This window comes from Nematolebias whitei, chromosome 16 (assembly GCF_014905685.2).
Source record: "Nematolebias whitei isolate Nwh7 chromosome 16, NemWhi1, whole genome shotgun sequence".
NCBI classification, from domain to species: domain Eukaryota; kingdom Metazoa; phylum Chordata; class Actinopteri; order Cyprinodontiformes; family Rivulidae; genus Nematolebias; species Nematolebias whitei.
Window position 1 is genome coordinate 31,217,051 of NC_056513.1, and position 14,103 is coordinate 31,231,153.

A 14,103-nucleotide genomic window follows, 5' to 3' on the forward strand; every position below is an offset into this window, starting at 1 on the left:
TCCAAGGTTGAACTATGTGTATAGAAAGTGTTTGCTAATTCTAACTAGTTGACCTTTAAATATAATCTCATAGTAGCTAAAGATAATTTTACAAGTTCACATTTGATAAATTACAAGCAATCAAATCAGGCCAGAGAGCAGACTGATTAACATAAATAAAGCTAGAACAGCTCTTTAATTTAGACAGTATAGTTTGACTAAGTAAAATCAAATTAAGAGTATAACCATGATCCAAATAAAAACACGAACATAAGTTAGATAATATAATTATTCCTAGAAATAAACAACTATTTCAAATCAGTGTTATCACTAAGGTATAATCACGTTAAACAAACAGTGTTAACAGTTTTAAACGCAGACACAGAAACTAATGCCCCTTTTCCACTGTCACGGCGCGGGTCGGATATTTCCGGGTTGAAGCGCGTTGGAGGTATTTCCACTGTTCCAGAAACCGGCTCGTCTCGCTAAATTCTGGCCCGGCTTCTCAAGGGTTCCGAGCGAGCCGCGCCGTGACGTCAGAAACACTGTCGGTCACTGATTGGTCGGAGGGAGGAGTCTGTGGAGTCTTTCCAAACAACCCGATCCACCATTTTTTTCTCTACCGCTTGCCATTAGCGATAACATGAGGAGCGTATATTTTAGTATTTTGAAGCTATACAACAACAATAATATCAAAGCCGTGGTCAAATGCAGAAGTGCAGGTGTTGTTGTGCTTGGTGGCCGACGAAAAAAGTCAAAGCGAGCTAGATGGAGGATTGGAGGGTGGTTTGGACACGACTACTGCTCTACTTGAACCATTTATAGAAGATGGTGAGTGTTTTCTAACTTTAAACATATTGTAAATTACTCATCCCATCGGTTCTGAACATATTTTTAACTAACAAAAGAGGCTGACGCCATAATAGTACAACGTCGGTGCTACGATGCTAAGCTAATTTGCATAAATGCTAACTGTCCTCCGGTCCCGTTTCTCACTGTATTTTATCCAGAACGTCTTTCAGCGCGTGATGGTTCATCTCTAAACTCCACATTAAACCCTCCAAGCCTCCCGGCTCCTGCTCCATCAGAGGAGTCTACACCTGACAGAGCTCCATCAGAGGAGTCTGCACCTCACAGAGCAGCACAACGCTGCAGCTTCTGTGCTCGGTAAGATGCAACATGTTCCACATCACTTTATTTGTGCCGATAAGGACTTGATTTATTTTATTTTTAAAGTAAAAAACTAAAATGTTGAATAAATACTGAATTGGGATGAAATTATGTACACAGGGTCCCAGTTACAGACAACAAAACGTAAAATAAAAACAGTAATAAGATCTAAGATATGAACTAAGAAAAATATCAACTAAAAAACATCTACTAATAAAACACTAAGCACTAATAGCAGTAAACAATCAAAACAATACGTCAAACAGCAACATGAACTTGTTTGTGCAGCCTCATGAATATATAACACTGTGAAGAATCACATCATGTAGCTGCTGATCAGTTTCATGTTGCTGCTGATCAGTTTCATGTTGCTGCTGATCAGTTTCATGTTGCTGCTGATCTGTTTCATGTTGCTGCTGATCTGTTTCATGTTGCTGTGTTCATTTGTGCTCGTCTGTTCACACAGACTCATGTCCGTGCTGCTGTTCTGCGTATTGTGTTTAATGTTTTTATGCTATTAGAGCTTATATTTTTAGTTGATGTTTTTATTAGTTCATATCTTAGATCTTATTACTGTTTTTCTTTTATATTTTATTGTTGGATGTAACTGGGACCCTGTGTACATAATTTTGATCCACCACATGTACCACATGTGGTGCGAATGACAAAGAATATCTGCATCTGTATAATACTTTCTGATTCATATATCCATTATTATCATTTTCATTATTTTTAAATCAATTTATTTTTCATTTTCTTATTTGATCAGTTTATAATTATTAATATATCTATTATAGCTGTTAGCAGCACCTTTCTTTGTTTCATGCATTTATTCAAAAACAGTATGTAGCTTGAATTAACCACCTGTTTCTTGTTTCTAGTGAAGAGAAAGAGAAAAGAGTCCAGTAAAGAAAAGTCTTATTTCATCACTGAATGAACATGAAGAACTGAAGCGGACACAGCAGGAACAACACTTGTGTCTTCTTCTGGATGAAGCCCGTGAGACAAGGGACAGACACAATCATTAGTTGGACGCAGTAGTTTTTATTTTTGTACATTTTTCACTTCTTACTTTTCTTATTAAACAATTTTTTTCTTAAGTGGTGTCCTTGAACATTAAATTTCCTAAACAAATTTTACAATGTTAAGTTCATATAGTGTTTGTTTAAATTCATACTGGAATTGAGAAGAATTTCCAATTGCATTTGATCTTTAATGGATCCTAAGAAAAGATTACTAGTATCTGCTCAACTGTTATTATGTTATAATTTTTTGGTTCTAGGATGAAGTGACACAAAAACAGTCAAAAATTCAGAAAGGACAGTTATCAGTTATTGGCCATACAACTGTGGCCTGAGAGATTCAGCTGAAAGTCCTGGTGCACCTTTTATTTGAACCTGCAGAGATTTGAACAGCTGATCTGAAGCAAACAGGCAGGAGTTCACCTGAACTGACCACTCCTGCTGTTTGATGGTCTCCTCCTTCGCCACCCGTCCATCCATCCATCCATCCTCTTCTGCTTCAGGGTTGTGGGAGCAGCATCTTCACCAGGGAGGCACAGACATGAACAGCCTCCTCTTCAACTCTTCTAGGACCCCATGGTGTTCACAGACCAACTGACTATTTATTAATTAATATCCTGATGCTGCTCAATAATCCAGGTAGAAAAATCTAAAAAGTTAAGTCTGGTCCTCTGGACATTCACAAAACAAACAATACAGTTCATAATAAATAAACTAAATGTTTTTTGTTAGTTTTGTTTTTTGAATGTCCAGAGGACCAGACTTAACTTTTTTAGATTAATAAGTAATAAATTTATGTTTTAATTTAATGAAAGACAAATCTTTAAAATTCAAGGACAAAATTTAATCTAATTGTTTTCAAGTCTGTATCTTATTGTAAAAGCAGTTTCAAAGATTACAGCACAGTGTGATGTTTTGCAATTTTAACATGAACCTTGTGCATATCTGCAAATAATAAAAGTGAAGATATTTTTAATACATCTTTATTGTAAAAATCTATACTAAAATGAAAAACACATGGGTTTAAAGCAGCAGGGAAGGCAGTAAGGTAGGATTATGAATCAGGTCTAAAGTTACAGCTCATGAGGTACTCCATTAGAGCATGACATCTTTTCCACAACATCGTGTGACAAAACCTTCAGGGTGTTCTTCTTCTAATACGTTTAGTGGTGGCTAGTAAGTAGCTTAAGGGAGCACTACCGCCACCAGGTGGTAAGACGAGTTGGATTCTAGTCCCCGCCTACAGAGCTGGTCCAGAAATGTACATGGAAACACAACAGACCCGAACCGATCTGAACCAACCCGAACTGATCTGATCCGCTCTGTGACAGTGGAAAAGGGGCATAAGATGATTCTGCCTTAAAAACAGAATCACCAGACCTCCAACAGATATTGAAGTAACACCCAGGAGGTAGGTAATAATTAATAGTTATTAATTATTACGCATAAACAATTTAGACACGAATCATTTTATATCCCTAAAGTATAATAGCAAGTTAAACTTTAAACAAAAGCCGAACCAAAACTTATCTGAAATATAGACGTAACGTCCTTGAGGGGGCGGGCTACGTCGTAACCATAGCGACAGAAGCTGAACCAATCAGGAAGCTAGCCTTCTCAAACGGGGATAAAAGGCCGGGAATGACGCACGCGCACTGAGCATTTTGAGGGAGGCACGCACGAGGCGGTTTGTTCTTAGTGCTCCATTTATATGCATATATCTTATTAATGTAACTGTTTGTCTCTGAATATCTGTAACCCATGTTGTGTCAAATAAATCTTTTATACGAAGGGCGACGCCTCCGCCGTTTTGAACACGACGTGGTATTCTATCCACAACACCATCCATGTCTTAATGTCGTCCAGACATTTGAGGAGAGGGTGGACGGAACAAGCACTGGCTGGTTTCAGTGGCAGGTAGATCTGACAGTCATCGGCGTAGCAATGGAATGGAATACCATGTTTTCTTAGGATCGACCCCAGCGGAAGCAGATAGAGTGAAAATAGAAGGGGTCCGAGAATCGAGCCCTGCGGGACACCGCAGGAAAGAGGCATTGAAGTGGATAGATTTTTACCCACCTTCACACAAAAACTCCTGTCAGAGAGGTATGAGCGGAACCAGTCTAATGCAGCACCTGTAATCCCAACCCAGTGTTCAAGCCGAGAGATGAGGATACTGTGGTCAACAGTATCGAAAGCGGCAGTAAGATCGAGGAGTACAAGAGCCACAAAATGACCAGAATCATTTGCTGTTAAAATGTCATTACAAACCCTAACCAAAGCTGTTTCGGTGCTGTGGAGCTGCTTGAAACCAGACTGAAAGACCTCAAATATTTTGTTCTCAGTTAAAAACTGATTTAACTGAGTAAAAACTACTTTTTCCAGGATTTTGGACAGAAAGGGGAGTTTTGAGATTGGCCTGTAATTTGAGCAGGCTGAAGGGTCAAGACCAGGTTTCTTAATTAACGGTGTGACTACTGCATGTTTGAACGCCTCTGGGACCACGCTTGTAGCAATACTACTGTTTAGTATTGTTAGAACAGCAGGCCTAATCGCTGGTAGAACATGTTTGAACAATGCTGCTGGGATGGGGTCCAATGGTGATCCTGATGGCTTCAAGTGACCAGCAACTTTGTGTAACAATGGGAGTGTGATTGGTTTGAATTGCCTAAAAGTAGCAGAACACGAAACAAAAGCTGATGGGTCGACTAAGGAGTGGGGGATGGAGGCCCTGATCAACTCCACTTTGTTAACAAAGAATTTAGTGAAGTCATTGCAGGTGTCAACAGAGGCCTCCATACATGAATACGAAGGGACATTTAGAATGGAATTTATTGTTGTGAATAGGGCGCAGGGGTTGTGTCTATTTGAGTTGATGAGTTGGGAGAAATATTTGTTTTTTTTTCAGATTTGACAGTGTTCTGATAATTTTTTAAACAGGTTTTGAGCAAAATGAAAGAAACCTGGAGATGGTCCTTTTTCCACTTGCGCTCAGCTCTCCTGCACAGGCGTCTCGCTGCCCTGGTGGTCTCATTCATCCATGGGTACTGGGCTCTCCTTGGTTTCCTGACTTTTAGTGGGGCCACCAGATCCAAGATCTTAGTGCAGGTCACATTGTGGTTACTAAGCAGCTCCTGAGCACCGACACAGGCAGAGGTTTCAGGTGTTGTAGCAGCAGTGGTAATAAAGGCAGAGGAAAAACGAGCAGCAGTTGAAGGGTTAAATATACGACGGGTCCTGGGTGGAGCGGGAGATTTAGAGACACGAGCAAGAGGTATTACAAATGAGATTGGTTTGTGATCAGACATGACAGCATCCCCAATTTCCAGATTTAGCACAGAGACACCACAAGACAGAACAATATCAAGAGTGTGACCCTGATGGTGTGTGGGGCCGACAACATTTTGCACCAGGTTTAAAGAGTGGATCAGATTTAAAAAGTCCTGAACCAAAGGCTTTTCAGGGCAACAGACGTGCACATTGAAGTCCCCTAGAATCAGCACACGGTCGTATTTTAACAGTATTGCAGTGAGAAAGACAGACAGTTCACTGATGAAGCCTGTGGAGGATTTGGGCGGTCGATAAAGCACTGCAATCAACATGGGGTTGGAGCGGCCCAGTTCAAAATGCAGCAGTTCAAAGGTCTGAAAAGATGGTGTCTGTAACAGTCTGCATTTCCAGATTTTCTTAAAAACAGCCAACACTCCTCCACCTCTTCCAGATGACCTCGGGCAATTGAGAAAAGTACAATCAGCAGGCACCAGTTCAGAAAACACACTTGACTCACCCGGAGGAAGCCAAGTCTCCGTCAGAAACAAAATCCAGATTATTTGTGCAGAAAAAGTCGTTCATGATGAAGGTTTTGTTTGTTAAAGACCTCACATTGAGGAGAGCAAACCTTGTTGGGTCAGCAGCTGAGGGAGAAGTTGAGGGGGGGGGCGCAGATCAGCGGTTTCGGTTTGTTTACGTCGGGTCCTCGCCTCCTCCGGCCGGAGAAAGTGCAGCTGGGACGAACAGCCGGAATCCAGGAGCCGCCGGACACAGCAGGGTCGTTGGTACGATCAGATGGGGCAGCAGATGGTGCAGCTGTTGGACCAGGGTTGGTTTCGGTTTGCTGGATACGGTTGGAAACACCGCAGCTGCGCGCTGCACGCGCGCTCGCTGCACGCCTCCGACCCGATGTTCTGCAGCAGGCAGGACTCCGCGAAGCATCCAGGTGTTGAAACCTCAATCCGGTGGACAGCTGTAGCTGAGGAACGAGCGAGGCTAGCTTTGAGCCTCACGAGGCGGCCAGCACGTCTCCCACGGCGACGAGAGCGATGTTTTCGTGCAGGCACGAATGCCGCGCGCTGGAGATACCCAGGTACGTTCCCAAGCAGCGGAGGTGGGGGCCCAGAACCTCGATCAAAATGTTCATAGGAGGCGAGATAAGTGGTGGAAAATTGTAGATTGAGCAGTTGCTGGCGATCATACACCTGTAGTGAGCTGATCTTATTGAAGAAAAATGATAAAAATAGCAAAAAAAGAAACAGAGTGGACAGAGGTGAACGGCAAGCCACCAGCTCGGGCGCCATCTTGAAAGCCCAGTGCCCTTTCGAGCAAGAGCTATTTACAACAGTACAGTTCGTGCACCAACTTTTACTCACGTAAATGCACACTCCGCCTCCCCGTGATTTCCCCGTTAGTTCGCTGCAGCGGTCCGCTCGGAAAAAAATTCTGTCATCCAGCTGGAAGACTGTATCTGGCGTTTCGCTTGTAATCCACGTTTCTGTGAGGCAAAGCACCGCACACTTCTTCATCTCTTCTGAGGCGCCCGCTCTTAGACGAAGTAAATCCACCTTGTTGTCCAAAGAGCGGACATTCGACAGAAAGAGAGACGGCATGGGGAGTTTACCGGCTTTAGTGTTAGCTCGTAGTCTCACCATAACCCCTGCCCGGCATCCTCTCCTCTTAAGCCGGGAGCAGCGCTTCCTCTTCTGCCCGCTGGAACGCCTTTACTTCTAACATACAAAGCTCTCAACAACCTAGCTCCATCTTATATTACAGGACTTATTGTTCCATATTTTCGAACAGAGCACTTCAGTCTCAGACTGCAGGTTTACTTGTGGCTCCTACAGTTTCTACAAGTACAATAGGAGGCAGATCTTTCAGTTATCAGGCTCCCCTTTTGTGGAACCAACTTCCAGTTTCTGTCCGTGAGGCTGACACATAGTCTACTTTTATGATTAGCCTCAAGTCTTTCCTTTCTGATAAATCCTATAGTTAGGGTCGGCTTGGATTTACTTTATTATTATTATTATTATTATTATTATTATAAAAAAATAAAAAAACCAAACAACAACAACTTTATTTTACCAGGAAAATACCCTATTGAAAAAAAAAATGCTTTTTCTAGAGTCCTGGTCAAAATAGGCAGCAGCAAGTCCCATTAATTATATAATTACATGTTAAATTACAAAAGGAAACTATAAAGTTCCCAAGTTATCGTTTAGTTCTGCTGCTATAGGCTTAGACTGCTTGAGGACAAACTGACCTCATTTCCTCTGCTCTACATGGTTATTATTTTTGACATTAACATGCTTTTCTTTGTCCCCATTCAAACTACACCTGGACCAGTTATCATGTGTTTGCCTCTTTCCTCTCTTGAGGCACAAGGCTGCTCATCCTGAACCTGGTTCTGCTGAAGGTCCCTTCCTGTTGAGAAGTAGTTGCTCCTTTTCACAGTCAGTTAAGCATGTCACGATAAATTTTACTGGGCGATTAATTGTCTCAGAAAATATTGCGATAAACAATAATACTGTTTGAAAATTGACAATAATTAGTAATTATTGTAAGTTTTATTATTGTTATTATTATTGTAAGTTCTCAGCTTCCTTTTGCAGAGAAAAACAACTATTTACACAAAGGCACGGGTTTCAACCATGAACAAGAAGGAGGTTTTTTCCCGCGGTCGGCCTGTTAGCTTAGCTTCTCAGCTTAGCTGCTTTAAACGCTCTAAAAACACAATTTTGGACAGTTACAATATATTTTAAAGAGAAAGGGAGGGGTCAGTGAAGAGCACCGGAGTTGAGCCTTTTGTCAGCAGTAGCTATGTTTACATGCACAGAATTCTTTGACCGGAATGAAATGTGTTCTGTTTGAATAATTCAAATGTATTGTTTACATGGACACAATCTGTTCATGACGAGCGTTTACATGCAGCGGGCTTTGTTCTGAACAGCAGTACTGACATGCGCAGAGTGGTAAACTCTCCTTAAAAAAAACACAGAAGAAGAAGTTCTACTTCCGGGGTGAACGTAAACAAACCTGAGCACCCAAAATGGACCCGCGACAGGTTTTAATGACGGTGGAGACGTTACTGCACACCCTGACTGAGCTACAGGTAATACAGATCATTTTGAGCTCTTTCAAAGTTTCTAGTAGAAATGTTGTGTCGCTCACCGACCAGTTTTGCTCCCCTGACATGGTAATATTATTAGCGTTAGCCAGGCGGAAATGGCAAAGCCGCACATGCGCAGTCAGGTCAGTTTTTCACGATCAGATAAAAACGAACAGATCAAGCGTTTACATGCGCACCGATCGGGTTTCGGATCGGCGTAAACCACCCGTTTTGTTCTGATCACAAATTACATCGGATCGCGCTGAATACACAAAAAATAACCCAAACGGAGTGTTTACATGACACACTTTTATTCCGACCGGCCATTTGATCCGGTTACTTATGTCCATGTAAACATACCCAGTGTCTTCAGTAGAAAGAGAGAAACACGAAGAAATGATAAAACCGATAAATAGAAAATGAGGTTGACAATTTTAATTTATCAACTATTAATTAATTTATTGTTTATTGCAACAGGCCTAGCAACATGCTGCTCAGGATGGGAGATTATTGTACATCTAAAAGAAGTTTAAAAATAATATGCCGTTTTCCCTTGATAGACCACTCATTACTAATTGGGCATTTATAATAAGGCAAATCTGATTGTACTACTTAATTTAGATTTGGACTTTATTTCTCTGTATTGTGCCCTGAGATGCATTCTGTTGTGAATCAGTGCTGTAGAAATACACTGAACTGAGTTGAAATAAAAAGTACAAGAGGAGATTATGCAAATGTTCATAGAGCTGATGAGTTCATTCAGTGACTGAGTGAGCACTCTTAATTGGATGGAAACACAGTCCTGAATTGTGCTTCAAGACTTGTCTCAATATTTACAATTTACATACAAACATATTAAATGTTTTTATATTCCATTAACCCTCCTAGTCATACTTGAGGGCATGTATGAACATTAACATGAGCGCCACCCACATTGGTCACCGAGTTAGAACAACTCAAGATGCTTCCAGTCGACCTCCGAGGAAAACAAAAACTTAATCTCAAACACAATACACTGTTTGGACAAACCCTCTCTGATCCAACTGCTTCTTTTAGGACTAACACAACTCACCATGATACCAGATCCAGTCTGTTGTCTTTAGTCTTCTTTCTATAAAACCCTTCGGACAGTCCTCTTTCGGTTGCACTGGTGTAATAGCATGGAATGATCTCCTTACACATTAGGGCTGGGCGATATCTCGATATTTAAAAAAAAATATTGAGATATATATTGTATATCACCATTCATCTTAAAATATTTATATTAATTTTGGTCCATAGCACCCAGCCCAACTACACATACAGTCAATTTCTACTAAATACTTGTTTAAATCGAAGGTCAAAAGTTTATTTCTCAGCTGTCTTGGTGAAGAAGAGCTGAATCATTTTATCATGTCCTAAATTACAAGTCCAGTTCCTCTTTCAGCTTTTGTTATTTCTGTCCTATAATTTCTTACTTATTGTTCATTAATTGTTTTAGAAGTTTGTCATTTTGTGTTTTGGTATTTATTGTTTTTTTATTGTAGATTTTATGTTTCTATCTTGGTTCTTGTCATTTTGATTATGTATTGGACCACAATGGAAATAAGTGTCACTTTCTTGTGTTGTCCAAGTATTTATAGTGGATGTACTCTGTGTATATATAATATATACATGCATTATTTTATACTAAATAAAACAAGCAAGCTGCTACATGTTATAAAAAGTTTTATTATTTTCATTTTTTCCAGAAGGACCAAATTAACTAAATTATGCTTCAATAAAAGGCAGCATTTTCCACATTCCATTATTGGCAGGCTGTGGCTGAGTGGTTAGAGCAGTCGTCCTCCAATGCGAGAGTTGGGGGTTCGAATCCACCAGCAGTCACATACCCAAGTGTCCCTGGGCAAGACACTGAACCCCTCATAGCCTCTGATGTGTGTCCCACTGGTGTTTGAATGTGATAAAGCTTTGATTAGTCTCTTTAGAATGATTTGTTCAATTAGCTTTGTAGAGATCTAGTAGAGTGCTGTGTGGATAGGTAAATGAGGCACAGATTGTAGTGTAAAGCGCTTTGAGTATCTTGAAATAAGATAGAAAGGCGCTAGATAAGTACAGTCCATTTACCATTTAGGTAAGTACTTAATTTGTGCCAAAGAACGGAATGAAAAAAAACTGCTCTGAATATTTCAAGTACCTGCTTAGTTTGCTCAACCTTGACTGCTGTCAACTTTTAACAACCTCTTCAGTGAGTCGTGTGCACAATAAGTGAGCAACAGTGTTTGAAAGACTTGAAGGCAGAGATACCTGTGATTCAGATTATTCATTCTTTTTTCCACTAGAAACACTTTCTGCTAAACTATTACAAATATAACAGCTAGGTTCGAGGAGTTAAACCTATAAATGTTTAGAGAGCAACCGTTTAAGTACACTTTGACCATCTAATATCCAAGTTCAAGAATCTTTATTATCGCCAAGGGGCAATTTGTCTCAGTAGGCATATAAAACATCTATATTAGACAAGACATTGAGACATTAAAATAACAAAACAGAAATTATCACTGTTCGTTGAGAAGCCTGATCTCTACAGGGATAAAAGTTTTTCAGTCTGTTCATCCTTCATCTGGGCAGCAGAAACCTGAACTCACCATGGAGTGGATGATCAGGATATGCCAGAATCAGCCTGGCTTTTTTCCACTGACCTCACCCTGTGTAGCTTGTACCTTTTTGCTCTGCTCATTTTACAAGCTACACTGCACATTAAAGTAGAAACTATAATGACTCAAGTACCTGTCTGTTGTTCAAGTTTTGCATGGCCAGCCCCGGATTGCCCTGTCCCAGACCCGGCCCAGGAAGGCTACTGCTGGCCAGGGGGAGCTTCAAGCTGGGGGAAGGCAAAAACGGTGATGGAGGGGCATCATCTGACAGGACACCATCCTGCAGCAGAAACAAATCCATAAATTATACGTAGAGAGCGAAGTAAAGGTTTACAGCAGAGCATTTGTAAGACAAGAATTAAATTATACAATTGTGCAAAATAAGATTTCATACAACTGATCACACATTAAGCATTCCTAAATCTATATATTGTCACATATCAACATGGCAAAAGGAAAACATATAAGGAAAAAAATCTAACCACCCTGCATGAGTGTGTTTCATTTGAACACATCATTTCCAAACAGTACTCGTAGAAGCGGTCAGCTGCTCGTTTGCTCACCTTGTCGAGAAAGGCGGAGCGGTCTGAGGGGTCTTTGGAGCGTGCAGAGGGACGACACACTAGAGGCTTGTTCATGCCGTTGCTGTAATCAGATAAACCCATGCCCCGCTTGTCCAGGTCCGTCTTCTTCTCCAGCAGGGCGGCTAGAAGCAGGAAGCAGAATAGCAATAGGTTGAAAGAAGAGACCAATATTTAATTAATGAATATACTGCATGGTTTCCCTTCAATCTAACATCTATATAAGATAAACTAATTGGTATTTTATACCAGCCTAACAGAAAGAAACTGTAAACGTGTGGTTGAAAAGCGCTCAACACAAATATGGTGGTGAACGTACTCATGGCCTGGTCCAGGTTCATATTGTTGCTCTTCAACGCCTCCTCAGCAGGATCTCTCTGTTACACGAGTAAAATATCTGCCGTTAATAAAACTTGAACACAAAAAATATATTTGACTTGTGTTTTAGCACTGCATAACATATTACATGTTTAATTAAACGTTTTAAATTAAAAAATTAAAGTTGAAGAAAAAAACCAAACATCATGCAAGTATTAGTTAGTGTTTGTACCGGAAAGCCCATATCAGTGAGCTGTTTGATGAGACGGTTCATAATCCAGGCTTCATCTGGTTTGTTGCTCATCTTCCCCTGTGACACACCACCAGCGTACTGTTAATTTCTACCAACAAGACTACCAGTATTTGTCTGACAAAAGTGAAGTTTGCTTTCTGACCTTGCTTGGACACTTCTTGGGTCCGTTGCTCCAGGAGTTACAAGAGGAGCTACTCTCCTGGGAGGTGGGGCTGTTCCATACGTCCCCATCTTCAGTGTCCCATTGGTTAGTAGACATGCTCGTTTCTTCTCCACTTCCCCAGCCATCTTGCATAGGTTTGGGGCCTAAAAAAGTAACATAGGCAAAAAAAATAAATAAATAATCTGTCAGTGTTTTAGTATTTATTATGTATTTATTCCTGAGGGAACAGCATGTAATTTTTAATCTGACCACTTGAGGTCACTGTTGCCACAGTCAGCTCTTTCTGCAGTTCTCAGTAAAAATAACTATGACCTACTGAGGTGTGGAATTGCTTTAATCCTAGCAATACTCCACTCAAGTGTCCCCAACAAACACATTCAGAACTGAGAAATTGCAGTGGTCTAAAGAAACTTCCTGTTTCATTTCCTATCCATGTGAAATGGCAGCTATCAACGTCAAGCAGGTTTAAAAAGACTGAACATAACCTGCACTTTAAAAGCTTAAAATTGCTAAAATGTCCACATGCTGAAGAAAACAAGCTTTTATATTGATACAATTCATTCTTAAATATTACCTGGCTTGATAGGTGCTGAAACTGTGGGTCCGTTGGACCTGACAAACGGGCCAGGGGGCTCATGGCCACTGTCCCCCCATCCTCCAACACCACCTGGGGGTTTACCCCAAGCCGAGGTGCCATTGTCAACAGCTGATGTAGGAGCTGCTGGCTCTCCCCAAGCAGGCTCAGACTTAGGTTGAAAACTAGGAAGCTCTCCCCATCCTGACAGAAAGAAACGGGTTCAAAAAGGTCGAAATAAAATCTGAACAATAAGATCTTAGTCCACAAATTTAATCTATTTAGAAGCCATTCTTTATTTTTTCCTCAATAAAATAACAGATTAACAAGAGCTTGAATTTAGAATGTGTCCATAAAAATCATACATTAGAATTTTTTTGAATAATTTAAGATATTTTTGCTCATTTATAGTAACAATAAGAAACAGAATTCACGAAAAGCTCAGCATCTTTAAATGCCAGTCTCTTCCTGATTTGATACTTCTTGGTTGTCAGGTGATGTTTCTCTGAATATGTAGGAGCAGAAAAAGATGGCAGCTCAAGAAAGGTCAGAACTGTAATGATTTGAGCCGAGTTGGGTGATTAACTGTATCTGGTCAGCCTCCAGTACATCTTAAGGTGGTCATTAAGCAGCAATGGAGGCATGCTACAAATGGCAAGCAGCAGGGTGCAGTGGTCTCATTCACAAGTGAAAGGAAAAAAAACGTTTGGCATTAATGCTTTAACATGTCTATACTTGGAATAACTGAAATAGGCTCCGACCCTGAAACTGCTGTTTAGTTTTCAGTGTGTACTAATAAAAATGATGACGTCATCAATTCTTTTAAATCTACTTAATAAATAATTGAAATTATTTTAAGGTAGGAACACTCTTAAGAATAAATGTTCTATTAGACACTTTATTGCTTTTTGGGTCAATGAAAATAGTCTATAAACATTTGTTGTGCCATTTTTAAAGATTTTTTTTCAGCATCATGGTAATTCAGAACATACCATTAATGAGTTTCATTTACACACACACACACACAC

The 14,103-nt window shown here is 40.4% G+C and overlaps 1 protein-coding gene across 1 annotated transcript in view; it reads right to left on the reverse strand.

Moving 5' to 3' along the window:
- Positions 1-14,103, reverse strand: part of tnrc6c2 (trinucleotide repeat containing adaptor 6C2) — a 102,635-nt gene that overhangs the window by 28,736 nt on the left and 59,796 nt on the right. Inside the window, exons 6-11 of the mRNA XM_037689963.1 lie at positions 13,076-13,279; positions 12,481-12,644; positions 12,318-12,395; positions 12,087-12,144; positions 11,750-11,892; positions 11,320-11,466 (exon numbers count right to left, since the gene is read on the reverse strand). Coding sequence (XP_037545891.1) covers positions 11,320-11,466; positions 11,750-11,892; positions 12,087-12,144; positions 12,318-12,395; positions 12,481-12,644; positions 13,076-13,279 — 794 coding nt within the window. The remainder of the gene's footprint in view (positions 1-11,319; positions 11,467-11,749; positions 11,893-12,086; positions 12,145-12,317; positions 12,396-12,480; positions 12,645-13,075; positions 13,280-14,103) is intronic.